The 13,514-nt window shown below is 45.4% G+C and overlaps 1 protein-coding gene across 8 annotated transcripts in view; it reads right to left on the bottom strand.

Moving 5' to 3' along the window:
* RC3H1 (ring finger and CCCH-type domains 1) overlaps nt 1–13,514 on the bottom strand; it is a 54,568-nt gene that overhangs the window by 32,781 nt on the left and 8,273 nt on the right. For 7 of the 8 annotated variants that reach the window (XM_014516920.2, XM_006017713.3, XM_014516922.2 and 4 more), the window contains exons 2-6: nt 7,122–7,242; nt 4,726–4,965; nt 2,717–2,892; nt 1,409–1,609; nt 510–642 (exon numbers count right to left, since the gene is read on the bottom strand). In XM_014516920.2, coding sequence (XP_014372406.1) covers nt 510–642; nt 1,409–1,609; nt 2,717–2,892; nt 4,726–4,965; nt 7,122–7,242 — 871 coding nt within the window. The remainder of the gene's footprint in view (nt 1–509; nt 643–1,408; nt 1,610–2,716; nt 2,893–4,725; nt 4,966–7,121; nt 7,243–13,514) is intronic. The other variant, XM_025196735.1, reaches the window with a different exon arrangement.

The following is a 13,514-nucleotide window of genomic DNA, read 5'->3' as shown; positions in this document are numbered from 1 at the left end:
GGGGTTGCAGCGGCGGCAACAAGACAGCCACCTGCCTCCCCTTCCTCTGGCACATCCTCTCCCTCCCACTGCTGGCTCACTGCAGCAGCGGTGGGGGGACAAATTTAAGATGACCTTCCTACAATAATTAGATTGTATACACAGAAAATTATAACAAAATTATATATATTTTCTATATACCGCATTCTAATTATTGGGGGTTCATCTTAAATTCGCAGTCATCTTGGATTTGACTAATGTACAGTATCTGAGAAAGGAACCAAGACTCTGCACTAATCGTTACTAATACCTCCATAAATACGTGAAGCCTGGTTTTAAATAAAAGAACTTTCACCATTTGTATTGAGAGGATATTCCACCTGGATCTAATTTAGGTTTCAAAATAAGAACCTAGCTTCTCAGCACCTATTGCCTCTGCCAAACTGGTTTCAGACAGGATCCTCCCTTTACTCACCCTAAAAGGGAAAGTTCCTTTTATTAATGTAGACATTATATGCCCCCCAGTTTACCTGGACTAGGATCGATGTTAGCCAGGAGCTCTAAATGAGGTCGAAGCCGGTTCAGATTGGCTGGGTCTCCAGTACGCTGGAGAGCAATGGTTAGTTCTTGAACACTCTGTGCAAATGAGGCCGGGGTCTGCAACTTAAAAAAATTATGATAATTAACTTTCTACAGGTAAAGCAGCCCTTGCTGTTTTAAAGTGTTTCACCACTTCATCTTCCCTAAGCTTTCATTCCATTTTCACCTATGATGATTTCATCATTCACTATTCCTAGAAAACAGAGTGTACTTAAAGATCTTCAACATGTAAGATTACTCTATAACATTAACCCTCTGCTTGTGCTTCTCCTTAATAATAGGGCATGGATATTTATAAGCATCTGTATTCAACTAGCATGCAGAAACATCAAATGGTAATCACAGCTCCTGGACCAAGAGACTGGCAACATAATTTAAACAAAAGTAATACTGCACAGACAAAAGAAAGGAAGATGGAACATGGACAACAAAGGTAACAGCAATAACCCTGCAATTTCAGTGTCAAAATCATTAAAATTGGTTCCATTTTTTTTTTTTTTTTTAAGCTTGCTGTTCAGAAAGCAAAGTTCCATCACACCAGCTAGATATCAATGCTCTGCTGCACTGTGAGATGGTTTCTCCATTTGGTGAAAGCAGTAGGAAAGAACAGAACGACAGGAAAACGTACAAGTCACAGACATACAGACCAAAGTTAAACTGGTTATGATGTACCTATGCCAATTTTAACAACTCTTAAGTTAACATAAGACAGAATATAGCACAAATTGATTAAGTTTCATCATCTGTCCATCAAATATATCAGTACACTGCTGATGTTAAGTTACTGAGACCTGTAGACAAGAGCAGGGTTGATCTGAATTTGCTTTACCTTGTCAATGATGGACTGCATGTGGGATTTGTGGGACTGGTCTCCATACAGCAGTGAGGACCACTGATCTGGTGCAATCCGTAAACCTGCCTCCATGGCAATCTGCACAATCTGAGAATCATGTTCTCTCCGCAAAGCCTCATAGGTTCGGAACTCCTCCTTCAACTGCATCAGGGAGGAGTCCTCATCACGTTTGGTAACCTGATGGAAAGAAAATCAGCCCACCATAACGAACACAGTTAAACTGAATGGCAGAGCCAAGCCAATGGCAAGTGGATTTTCAGGTTAATTACCAAATTATATTTCTTCCTTCTGAAAAGGTATTAACTGCTGTCATAATACTATGTGTATGCATTATGCCCTTATACAAACTTACCTATACTCAAATACTGAATTGCTTACCTACATACTCATATACTGAATTGCTCACATGCTGAATTGGCCTCAGTGGCTAGACTGACAGTGGCTGGGCCAGCAGAGGCTGCAGCCACCATTCTTGTGTCTGCTCAAAATTGGTGCCGTGGCTGATGCCCCAGTCTCCCACCCCTAATTATGTTACTGTGAGAAGGGAATCAACACTATAAATACTGGCTGGAGTCAACAATAGCATAGGCTTCTTGCACCTTATTCTCAACATATAACACCCAAGCTATTTCAAATCTTAACTGCCATACTGTTCAGTCAATAGATACACTGGGATTCTTCAAGCACCAATCCTTGCTAGGCAAAAAATTATGCTAAACTTGTATTGTGTTATTGATACTGTGCATACTTTAGAACAGGAGGGCAACCCCCAGCACCAGGGCTAAGGCGTGGCATGTGAAGGCATTTGCTTGGCACATGCGCCTCAGGGCAGACAATGGGGAAGGGACTGGGGCTGCGCTGCCACAATAAGAACTGGCCCCCTTGTAGCTCCCCCACCATCTGCCCCTGGCATGCCAACATTCGTAGTCAAGGTTGCAGGTGTTTTTGGCACTCTGACCGAAAATGTTCCTGACCCCCTGCTTTAGAACCCAGATGGAGACCAAATTCACATTTTACGCATCACTTGAAACCAAACTTCAGCCTAAGTCCCCCCCTCCCTCAGTGAAACCAAAAAACTGAACATTTGGGATCTGACAAAAGTAGAAATGCTTCCTATGAATACAAGTGCCTATAATGCTTATTATGAACTAGACAACCGAATGCAAAAGTGCAAAGAAATAAAAGTTCTTATTTTTACAAGACTTTGGTTTGTAGTTCCAATGTAATATTTTCTGTAATATAACAGGTAAAAGTTTCCTGCACCAAGCAGGGTCTACTTTATACCTTGAAGCAGGAGGCTCTATAAAGGAGCTGGACAACATGCCCAATGCTGGTTTTAGAAGCTTGAGGAAATCGTGGCTCCAGTCGCTGTACCACAAAAAGAACCAAGACCTTTCGCGACAAAGCAGATCCATCTTCCAGAGCCAGAAGGACCAACTTCAGGGCTTCTTCTTGCATTGCTAGAAAATACAGCACAGAAAACAAAACAAAAAAAATAGATAAGTGAGCAAGACTAAGGGCAATCTTGCACTTCTACCATGGTTTTCCCAGAAACAGATGCAAAAGCCAGTCCAATGCTGTGTCCTGTGGAATAGAGAAAATCATTACAGATCTCTCAGAAGGTGTCAGGGAATGTAAAAAACTATTCCAAAACACTCTGGTATTAATGGAGAGAGGGAGAACAAGTTAAGGTAGGGACAGGAACCAGTAACCCCTTCTCCTCTACCAAGATACCCTAACACGAAGAGGGAATAGAGCATATACCTTCAAAGAAAACAGGTACTATAAGAAAAGGTGTTATATTTTTAGTAGGCATAAAAGAGAAGCTAGAGCACACCAGATGCACTCTAAATCACTGAGCATCTCTGTTCCAGGCAGTAGAACAAGAAGTTGTATAAGGATACTGGTGGAAAGAGGTTGTTACCAAAAGCTGGTTTAGCATTTCAACAAACTGTTCCAGATGCTTAGCCTGGTTCTACCAGTTCAGTGGATTGACTTTGTTTAAATTTTGTCAGAACACTTGTATTGCTTGTAATATTTAATGAAAATGCATTTAATAACTGTAATTACGGTATGCCTTAACATAACCACATCACGTTTCAAAAGTTAAAATAGACATATTTTATTAGAGAAAAAATATTTAAATAGAAATATTTACATATAACACACACATGAGAAATCAGTTTTATGAAACCTGATTGAACACATGCATAGTCAATGTCAGAACTGGAAAAGTCATAGCCACTGACTGGTAGCACTCTGTCCTTTCACTCCACAAACTACACTCAACTTCATCTCTTCATGACAATAAAACACAGGAGGTTTTTAAGGATATTTTTGGACTTAAAATCGATGGCTGAATCTCCGAATCGAATCAGAACCCTCCGAATCAATTCAGAGAGATGCGGAAAGATTCGGCAATTTGGACATAGACAGCTTTAAATATTTTTTCTACATACCTCTAGGTACCAGGTGGCTTGTGAATGTTGCGATGTTGGGGCAGATGCAGCATCCCACAGAAGCACAGGGGGCTCCCTAGCATGCTTGGTAGCAGATCTGAAAATGGATCAGAAGCACTTCTGGTCCACTTCTGGGTCCACTGGACAGCGCGCTGGGGGCCCCCCCGCACCCTCCTGTGGCTCAGCAATTAGTGCCTCCTGGGTCTGGGGGAGCCAACCAGGGTCCTCCCACGGCCAATTGCCAAGCCGAGGTGACGTGACCCCACCCCACCGGACCTGGAAGTAGACCGGAAGCACTTCTGGCCCACTTCCAGGTTCGCCGCCGAGCACGTGGGGGGGCCCCTCTGCACTCCTGTGAGATGCTCCATCTGCCTCAGCATCACAGTGTTCACAAGCTGCGCTGGTACCTCGAGGTATGTAGAAAAAACATTTAAAGCTGTGTCTACGTCCAAATTGCTGATTCTCTGCATCAGCATTGAATCCTCACATTTCAATTCAGCCAAATCAAATCAGGGACAGCGATCTGAATCAATTAATTGAATCACTGTCCCTGATTTGGGCCGAATCTGAATCGAATAGGGCCCGCTTTGCACACCCCTACTGAACAGATAGGTCTGTCAAGTACTATCATTAAAACAACTCAACAGACCTATCATTAAGTGAGAAAACCTATTGGTAAAACCTCATAAGAATGATGTTGCTGCTTAGTAAATTAGCCTGAGGAGTTCAGTTGCCTGCAGCATCTAGATAAGTGATGTGCCTCTTTTTTTTTTTTTTTTTTTTCAATCCCTGTATTGTAACAACAGTGGGATTAGTGAATTGGTTTGTACGTACCTGGCCCAAGAAACTGGCAGCCCCTAGCCCTCACTGCAGCCCAGAGATTGGAAGAGAGTTGCTGAGGATTCTGATGTTGAAGGATAAGCTCTGTGACTGTTCTTTCACCCAGTGACCTTGCTGCACGCATGGCTCTGATCCGCCCTTCTTCTTCTACTAGTTGGCAGTGGACTAATGTCACAAGTTTCCTTTGCATGGGACGACTCAATACACTTTGAGTGGTACTGTTCAGACCTACACCTTCACAACAAAAGGGAGGAGAAGTGAGGAAAGGAGTTATATTTCTACTTCTACAAGACTATAAAAGGTGCCTAAATTCCCAATTCAAAATGAAGCACAGAATTTAATTATGCTAAATTTTCCATCCAAAGTTTATAAAAAAAAAAAAAAACAACTCCAGTGGGTTCATTTTAGGCACTGCTTAAGGAAAAGAGTAAAAACCACAAACAAACCACCACCCCCCTCAGATCTACTCACTAGACCACGAGTCAACAACACATGGCCACTGGGCTGAATCCAGCCTATGGAGGCTGGAAGGCTTTGCCTATGCCGACACCCCTGCTGGGGGTGGGCAGCAAGGAGCTGCACTGGGGCTAGGCAGCTGGAAGTTGCTCCCACATTGCTGCTCCTTCTCCCTGACTCTACTCCCCAGCTACAGTGCAGACAAAGCTTCCAGCCAGAAGGGTGCCGAGTCAAGGCTGGGCAGCTTCTAGCTGAACCTGCACTACAGCCAGGAAATGGGAGAGAACTGGCAGCAGTGCAGACAGCTTCCAGGTGCCCAGCCCTGGCTCAGTTCCCCACCAGATGGAAGCTGTACCTGCACCCCAGCCAGGAAGTGAGGAGCTAGGAGAAATGGAGGCAGTGCAAGCACAGCTCCCAGTTCCCTGGCCCCACGAAATCCCCCCTCACTGCTGACACACCACCGAAGTCACTCAACACACGCTTGACTGGAGCCGGGTTGGTTCCAGCCTGCAGCTTATAAAGGTTGACAGGCCCTGCACTAGACAGACAGGTCTAGTATTTCTGCTGCTCACGGCTTTGTCAAAGTGCACCAGCTGCTTGAAACGAACAAGATTCTAGTCAACTTCACTGCTTCTATTTGAAACCATTGCAATATCAAACTTCAACCGATTGCAATCTCTCTCTGTTCAGCTTTTCTAATCTCAAGATATATTCACAGACCAGCAGCATGTAAAAATACTGTTTGCTGGGAGTAGGGGAAAAGTAGAAAGTATCATCCAGACTTCTTTTATAAGAGCCAGGAAACTGGGGTGGGGATGTAGAAATGATGGCTAGCTATATCCTCCAGAAATTAGGACACTCAGGAAAGGAAAGAGGAGGCTTCATCCCTCTGCTTTTCCATTATTCCAAGCAGACAGGACACTCGGGAGGTGCATGGGGCAAAGCTGAAAATGTAATTGGAAACCAGTTAACTATTGGCCAAGATGAAAGTTAGAAACCACAAGTGGGTCTAAAAGCACACTCTAGTGGAAATCCTCTTATCCACTCCCCGCTTCCCAAAAGCTGTTCCCCTGGACTTCACCTCTCATAACCTACCAGATAGATCTTTACATAAAGTAATGAAGTTACTTTATGTGTAATAATAGTTATTACTACATTCTCAAACAGAACTATTCAGATCAGGGGCACACATTTATTTTGGGCAGAGGGCCGCTTACTGAGTTTTGGCAAGCCATTGAGGGCTGCATGATAGGCAGCCAGGGGCAGATAAATACTAATTTTCTAAATTTTTTTTAGGGGCCCTGTGGGCCAGATAGAATGGCCTGGCAGGCCGCATCTGGCCCCTGGGCCGCATTTTGCCCACCCCTGATTCAGCTGGATCCAACACTTATAAAAAGGTATGAACAGGTTTTGACTTCCTGTTCCTCCATGCAGGAAACAAGGATAAGTCTGACCGCAAGACATATAAGATTTTCACTTTCAAAGAATTTCACTTTCATGATTTATGCAAAAAAAGGTAACATTTTACACTAAGGCAGTCATCTTAACATAAACTCTTCAGAGATTAGAAAAAGCATAAAGTTCTGTTTTGATGCAGCTAGTAATAATGTTGACCATAAATTTTCTGCTCTGAATTTACTTCAACTAACTATGGCAAAGGTCAAAACTATATCTTTGCCTTCCCTCAATATGATTTTACATTAGAATAGTTTTCTCTATATAAAATTAAACACACACACACTACTTCTATTGCAGTGAAGACGTAGCCCAAAAACTCAGAACACGTATTTCTTTATTAGATCTAGATCTATTTTTCAGGAAGGCTCTACTGTAATAGTTTTAGTTTTGTTTTGCTATAAAAAAAAGCCATTGAGATGAGCCTTTATCTGGTCCCATTTCTCAGTTTCAAAAGGAAATGGGAGTAAAGGACTTGCCTCTTGCACTGCTGAGTGGTTTGAGGTACAACGCTAGCTCTTCTACACACTTCTTGCCTTCCTCATAATGTTTGGTGTCTTCAGCTCCACTGCACAAAGTAATTGGCTGCTGTTCAGGAACCTGTAAAGAGATGACAGGTACATATATGACAGTGTAGATGTATGCGTGCATGCATGTATATGTACAAAGTCATATCAGAATGATTAGTGTCATGTGTTTTCTTCTTTATTCCCCTCCTCACAACTTTCTACAACACAAATGTATGAATCTGCTCCAACCTCTAGAACTCTTGACATTTCACTTTATCCATTTTATTCTTAACCATTGATGTTTTGTTTAATCCAAACAAAAAAATGCCGAAGAATATGTAGTATGTTTGCATATGTGTAATGCAACATTTAGCTAGATAGTCTGTTGTATCATATTGCTTCACAATGATACTGTATACCATATTGGTTAAGCCATTTATACCTTAAAACAGGGGTTGTCAACTGGGGGTACGTGTACCCCTGGGGGTGCTTGAGAAAGCCCTAGGGGGTATGTGTGGGCAGGGACAGAGTGCCACCATCCCACTGAATGCAGGGGAAGCTCACATGCGGTGGTAGTCACTGCTCTGTGTTCTGCTGTGCACTGCCCACCCCCTCTACACCCCCCCCGCGTTCGACCATGTGCCACCATCTTGCCCCAAGCATCTGGCCAAAAGGGGTATACTGCTGTGCATCCGGTTGCTGGGGGGACACTGATCCAAGAAAGGTTGAAAACCCCTGCCTTAGAAAAACATTTAAAGGAAATAATAAATCTTGCATCAATTTCAGGTTTACTTAAGAACACATTTGCAAAGGCTTTTCTAATTAATGGCTGAAATAATAAAAAGCAGAATGTTTTATCACTCATTTGCCAGAGCATCTAGGATATCAGATGATAAAGGAAACAAACAAGGAGCTTCTTTTATATAAAAAAAAAAAAAAACCCTTTTCCTCAGAAAGGTCCACACTATTCAAGCTATGTCTAAAACAAAAGTATTCAGAAAGGCGCTCTCAAAGCTAGCAAGCCTAAAATCAGACCAGCTGGATTTTGTTTTACAGGAACACACAAAACTACACCAAGGGCTTGGCAACTCTGAAAGTGCTTACTAGTACATAAAAAAGTCTGAAACAGCTGCATCTCAGATATATGCCAAACAAGCAGCCCATAAATTGTTTGGACTAAAGGTTTATTTTTTTCAGTTGTGGGGGGTATAAAAAAAACCAATGGCAAATGTACTGGGCCCCCTCTTAAAATACAGGGTCTGACTATAAACGGAATGAATTTTACATGCTGCACTCTGCATGCATGTATGTGCACATTATCTGTGTGTCTGACATGACACGTAAGCTAGACTTTTACTTTTTCTGGGGCTGTTTTAAACTGCACCATTCATTTATACTAATTTCAGCTTTTTCCAACTAATTCATAAGAAAGCAAGACTTTCCAAGGGAAGAATGGAACTTTAGGCTGAATTAACTTTTCTTGTTTGTTCAGGGAAGGGGAGGGGGCAAATCTTTAGAAAATTAACAGGTGTGAGAGTTTAGTCTAACATCTTACCAACAAGCATAAGTATTCCAATGACAACATAATGCCACCACTGTAGACATTGGCGATGCGTAGGGGGTGCACGCGGGTGCATGTGCACCCCCTGGAAGTGCACTTCCGGTTCTGCTGCTGGCTTGGAAATTGGCCGCTGGGGGGACCCCCCACCACAGGTCGGCAATCTGGTGCCCCCCCTCACCGACTCGGGAGGCACCAGTCGCCCACGCACAGATAATCGGGATCAGACCCATGATTGGTAGATCTGAAAAGGATGATCTTCTGCTGCATGAATTAAAGAACTGGGTCCATTAGTTAAGAGGAAATTCTAGGCTGTTCAGCCTTTACATGGGCCCTAAACACTAGAGAAAGAGCACAGAAACTCTGGGAACTTTATAAATCATTTTTCACTCAGCGAACACTTATTTTCAAGGCTGCAGCCTCTTGGACTCGTCTTGACCTGTCAGGGCAACGGTTGGCAGCACTTCCTAGCAGGAGGCTGAAACCCACCTCAGACTCAAAGCAGATGTTTCCACCCCAGCTGCTGCTACCATCTCTCCCTGACACCCAGCTGCAGTGCAGGCAAAGCTCCCTGCCACAAAAAAAACCCACTGCCAGAAAGCTCCCAAAGTACCCCGGTACCATAAACTGAATCCAATGGCTCTCTAAGCCAGATCCAGTTTGTAGGCCGTAAGTTACAGAACTGCCAACCCCACTGTGTCAAAAATCATGAGACAAACTTAAAAAAAAAAAAAAAAAAATCAAGAGATTTGGAATGGAAATCATGAGATGCTACTTTTGAAGTGTGTGTGTGGGGGAGGAGGGGTGTTATTTGTGAAGGTGTGGGGGGCAGTGAGTGTGTGTGGAGGGGTTTGGAGCCCAGGGAAAGGCAGGATGCGGGATACTGTGAGTCTGGAGTGAGGGGCAGCAGCAGACACACACACGCTCACAGTTCTGTTGCATGACTCACCACAGCGCCCCATTCACCCCAGCCCCTACCCCACTCCCTCCCTCACCGTGGGGGCCTTGAGCTGCAACACCCCCCCCTCCCCCCCGGTCCCTTCCCTTCCCCTCCACAGACTTACCAGCTTGGCACTTTCTACATGCGCCAGAAGAAAAAAGTCCTGAGATTTGAGCTCTCTATCAGGAGATCTTGAGTCAGAGTTAATTTGACTTGGAAATCAGAAGTCTTTTGTAATTTTTTTGATGAGAGTTGGCATTACTGAGGTTGCCAGTTCTGGTTTTAAATGCTTTCAGCAAGATGTAAAAAAAATGTAAAGCAAAATTTCCCTAGCCTGTTATTAAAGTATCTTCATGAAGAGTAAATAAACTTTAGATTGCAGAACCTTTATTTTCTCAGCTTGGATAACTAAAACCCCTGAAACTCACTGAAGCAGTTTCATTTTCAGAGGTGGTTTTACTTCTGATTCATTGCTGTGGCATTTGCATTTCTATTAGTTTGACGTTTCAAGTCAAATTTCAATTTTAAACTAGAGAATGTCTTTTAAAAGGGAACATTCAAAGCATGAAAAAACTTGATTTTAAAAATAAAAACAGCTTTATAGCTGCTTCCTATCACACCATTAATTGAACATGTGGCCAGGGACCCCTGTGGCTGGGAGCCCTATCAGCTGATCAGAGCACCCAGCTGGGGGAACCATGTACACCCCCAAGGCTGGGAGCTCCCAGCTGACAGAGCACCCAGGCACCATGGGACCCACAGGCCCCCCATGCCTGGGAGAGTGAAGTTGCTTGAAGCCCCCCAGGCAGCTGGAAGACTGCAGCAGCTATGTTTTCCTAGTCACAGGGTGCAAAGACCCCCCCACCTGCAGACTGCAACTGCCTTTGTCCCTTGGATGCCCCTGACACTGGGAGCCTGAGTCAGCTGATGGGGCTCCCAGCCATGGGAGTGTGTGGGGCACCCCCATGGCTGGGAGCCCCATCAGCTGACCCAGGCTCCCAGCTGGGGGACCTTGCTTCTTGCCAGTGCAAGGGGGGGCCCAGGATTGGGCTTCCTTTTGTACCAGTAATAATGCACAATGGGATACAATACGCAATGCACACAATTGTGCCTCCTACCATGCATGTGTGGCAAGGCAGGAGGCATGTTTGTGCAGATCACACATTAGATCCCATAACACCTTTACCTGCATGTGTAGAGGGCCCCCCCCCAGTCAGAAAATGCAAGTTGGCATTAAATGCATACCCTCAGCTGTTATGCATTAAGGCCCTTGGCAGATGTTACACTTAAGATGCAATCAGTCTGTTAATTGCATCTTAAATAGTAACCAGACCACACATTCAGGTAACTAATGGCACCACAAAAAGGGAAACCAGTCACAACAATATTATACAAAAAGATGTGAGATATATTTTTGTGGCTGGTTTCCCTCATGCCTTGAATTCAGTGTGTGCCAAGGTTACGACTACACTGGGGTCTCTAGCCAGCCTGGTGTGGTCCCTGCCAATCAGCTGGTTCTTGGACTGCACCAGCTGATCGTAGGCTGGCTCCAGAGACCATAGTAAGGCCAGTTCAAGCCCTAGTATGCACTCCCAGAGCCAGCTGATAAATCAGCGGATTGTTGGGAACCTGGCTTTCAGCTTGCTGGTGCAGGGCAAGCCCAGGATCAGGTCCCTGGCCAGCTCCTGGGACTGTACTGGGGGCAGTTCATGCCCTAGTACAGTCCTGGAGCCAGCTGACAATCACTTGATTAAAACGGGCACCTGTCTTTCAACTTGCCGGTGCAGGTGGAGCCCGAGATCATGATCCCAGGCTCTTCATGCACTGGTAAAAGGAATGCCATCACACATTCTGCCATGCATGTACTCTAATAAAGCTGAACTTGTTTCATCTGAATTCAGTATATTCAGAACAGTAGAATGTCCTTCATATAAACAAAGATAAGTATCTTATGTTCCCCTGTCCCCTATCCATCTCCTTTCAGAAAAGGAAACAAGTTTAGTCCTAGTAAGGAAGTCTATGTGCTTCTTCAGCATATTATTTCTATACTATAACTGCTATATATTTTTTTCCAAAAAGCAATCATAATTTCCCCATCCACTTTCCAGTGGATATCTCAATAAAAAAATTTTGGGTGAAGAAGACTGTACAACTAAGAGTAGTGGTCATGAACATAAATACTACAGAAGCAGTTACCTCCACCTGCCTCTCATCACCAGGGATCTTGGTTTTCTCTGTTTAAAAACCGCAAATTCTGATTAAAACCCCCCAAATTCTGATTAAAACCCCCCAAATCCCTCACCACCCACAGGCCCCCCCACCCCTGCTTGTGCCCCTCACTCGCCACCCACAGGCCCCTGTGCTCCCAAGTCCTGTTGAAAGGGAACCCCAGCTGCCAGGGCTATGGGGTCAGGGACCCAGGTCCACAGCACCCTGCCACCTGCAGCAGCGCCTGAGCCCCAGCTGCTGCCCATGGGAGGTGGTGGCTGTTGTGGCAGAGTGGAGCACAGAGCCTAGCTTCCCCTCCCCCATGGCCAGCATTGACTGAGAGCAGAGCTCATGGGCCAGGGGCAGGGAGAGGGTGCAGGCTCAGGCTCCCCACTCTGCTTCCTTCCTCCCAGGGCCTCTGCAGCCCAGAAGCCAAGAAGACCTAGCATGGCAGGGCAGAGTGGGGCGGGAAGCTCAATGTTGCCGTCGCAATCCAAGTGCTGCCATGGCAAGACACCACATCCCCACTTGGCAGCAGCGGGAATGTCAGTGAGGGGCTGTGCTTCCCGCTGCTGCTGGGTGGGCAGGGAGCACTTTTCCATGGCAGTGTGGGGCTCATGGTGGCAGCATCAAGCTTCCCCACCCAGCCGTGCTCTGCCTGCCACACTGGGTCTTGCCCACATGGAGGCCCTTTGGGGAGGGCAGCATGGTGGGGTGTCCCAAACCCACAGTGGGCAGCCCACTCCACACAAATCTGGGGAGCACATGCCCCCCATGCTCCCCTCCAAGAGTGCACACAGCAACAGGGAGCCAGTCCCCAACCTTACCCCTGGACAAGCTGCCCACAGCTCCATCCTGCTCTCCACCCGGGCCTTGTGACAGTGCATTCCAGCCCCAGGCCCCACCAAAATACAGGCTGGGCAGCAGCAGCAGCTCCAGCCCTGCTCAACTGCCTCCCTGCCTATGGGGGCCTCAATCCCACCCTCTCCCCAGACTTACCTGCAGAAGCTGCACTCCAGGCTGCCTGACAGCCATGTGCATGTGTGCACCTGGTGCTCCCTGCCTGATGGCCCTTCTCCTGTTCTCCCCAGCCCCTTGCAGACTGAAACTCAGCCAGCCTGCAAGGGGAAACCCACTACTTCCCATGTTTTTCTTCTTAAACTGAGAAAATCCAGGCTTTTCTCCTTAAAATGAGAAAATCCAGGTTTTACTGTATTTTTCCATGGCGAATGGAAAACCCGGATCCCTGCTCATCACCTGCAAATCAATCAAACCAACAACCTCAATGTTACCCAACATTGTAATAGTGTATCAGGCCTCACTTAGAAAGCTCTGCCATGAGTAGCTGCCTTCTGTTTGGGAAATTAAGCAAGCAGAACACGTCTCAGTCTAGCCACGTACATCTCTATTTGTGCTAAGACTGGCAGCCTACACAATTCCTGACCTATGTACAATATTGAGTGCAAGTTCCCATTTAACTTCACTTTGTTCAGTCTAGGGACTATGAGACAACTTGACATCCACCCACAGCATTACATTTAGCAGATAGAGATAGCTGGGAATAGGGGTGAAACACGAACAGTGGTTAGCAGTGGACTTCTATCTTGAATTTGGGTAGATTCAGTATACATTCACAGCATTGATCAGGAATGACACA

Source organism: Alligator sinensis, unplaced genomic scaffold (genome assembly GCF_000455745.1).
Source record: "Alligator sinensis unplaced genomic scaffold, ASM45574v1 scaffold31_1, whole genome shotgun sequence".
Taxonomy (NCBI): domain Eukaryota; kingdom Metazoa; phylum Chordata; order Crocodylia; family Alligatoridae; genus Alligator; species Alligator sinensis.
This window is presented reverse-complemented; position numbering and strand designations above follow the sequence as displayed.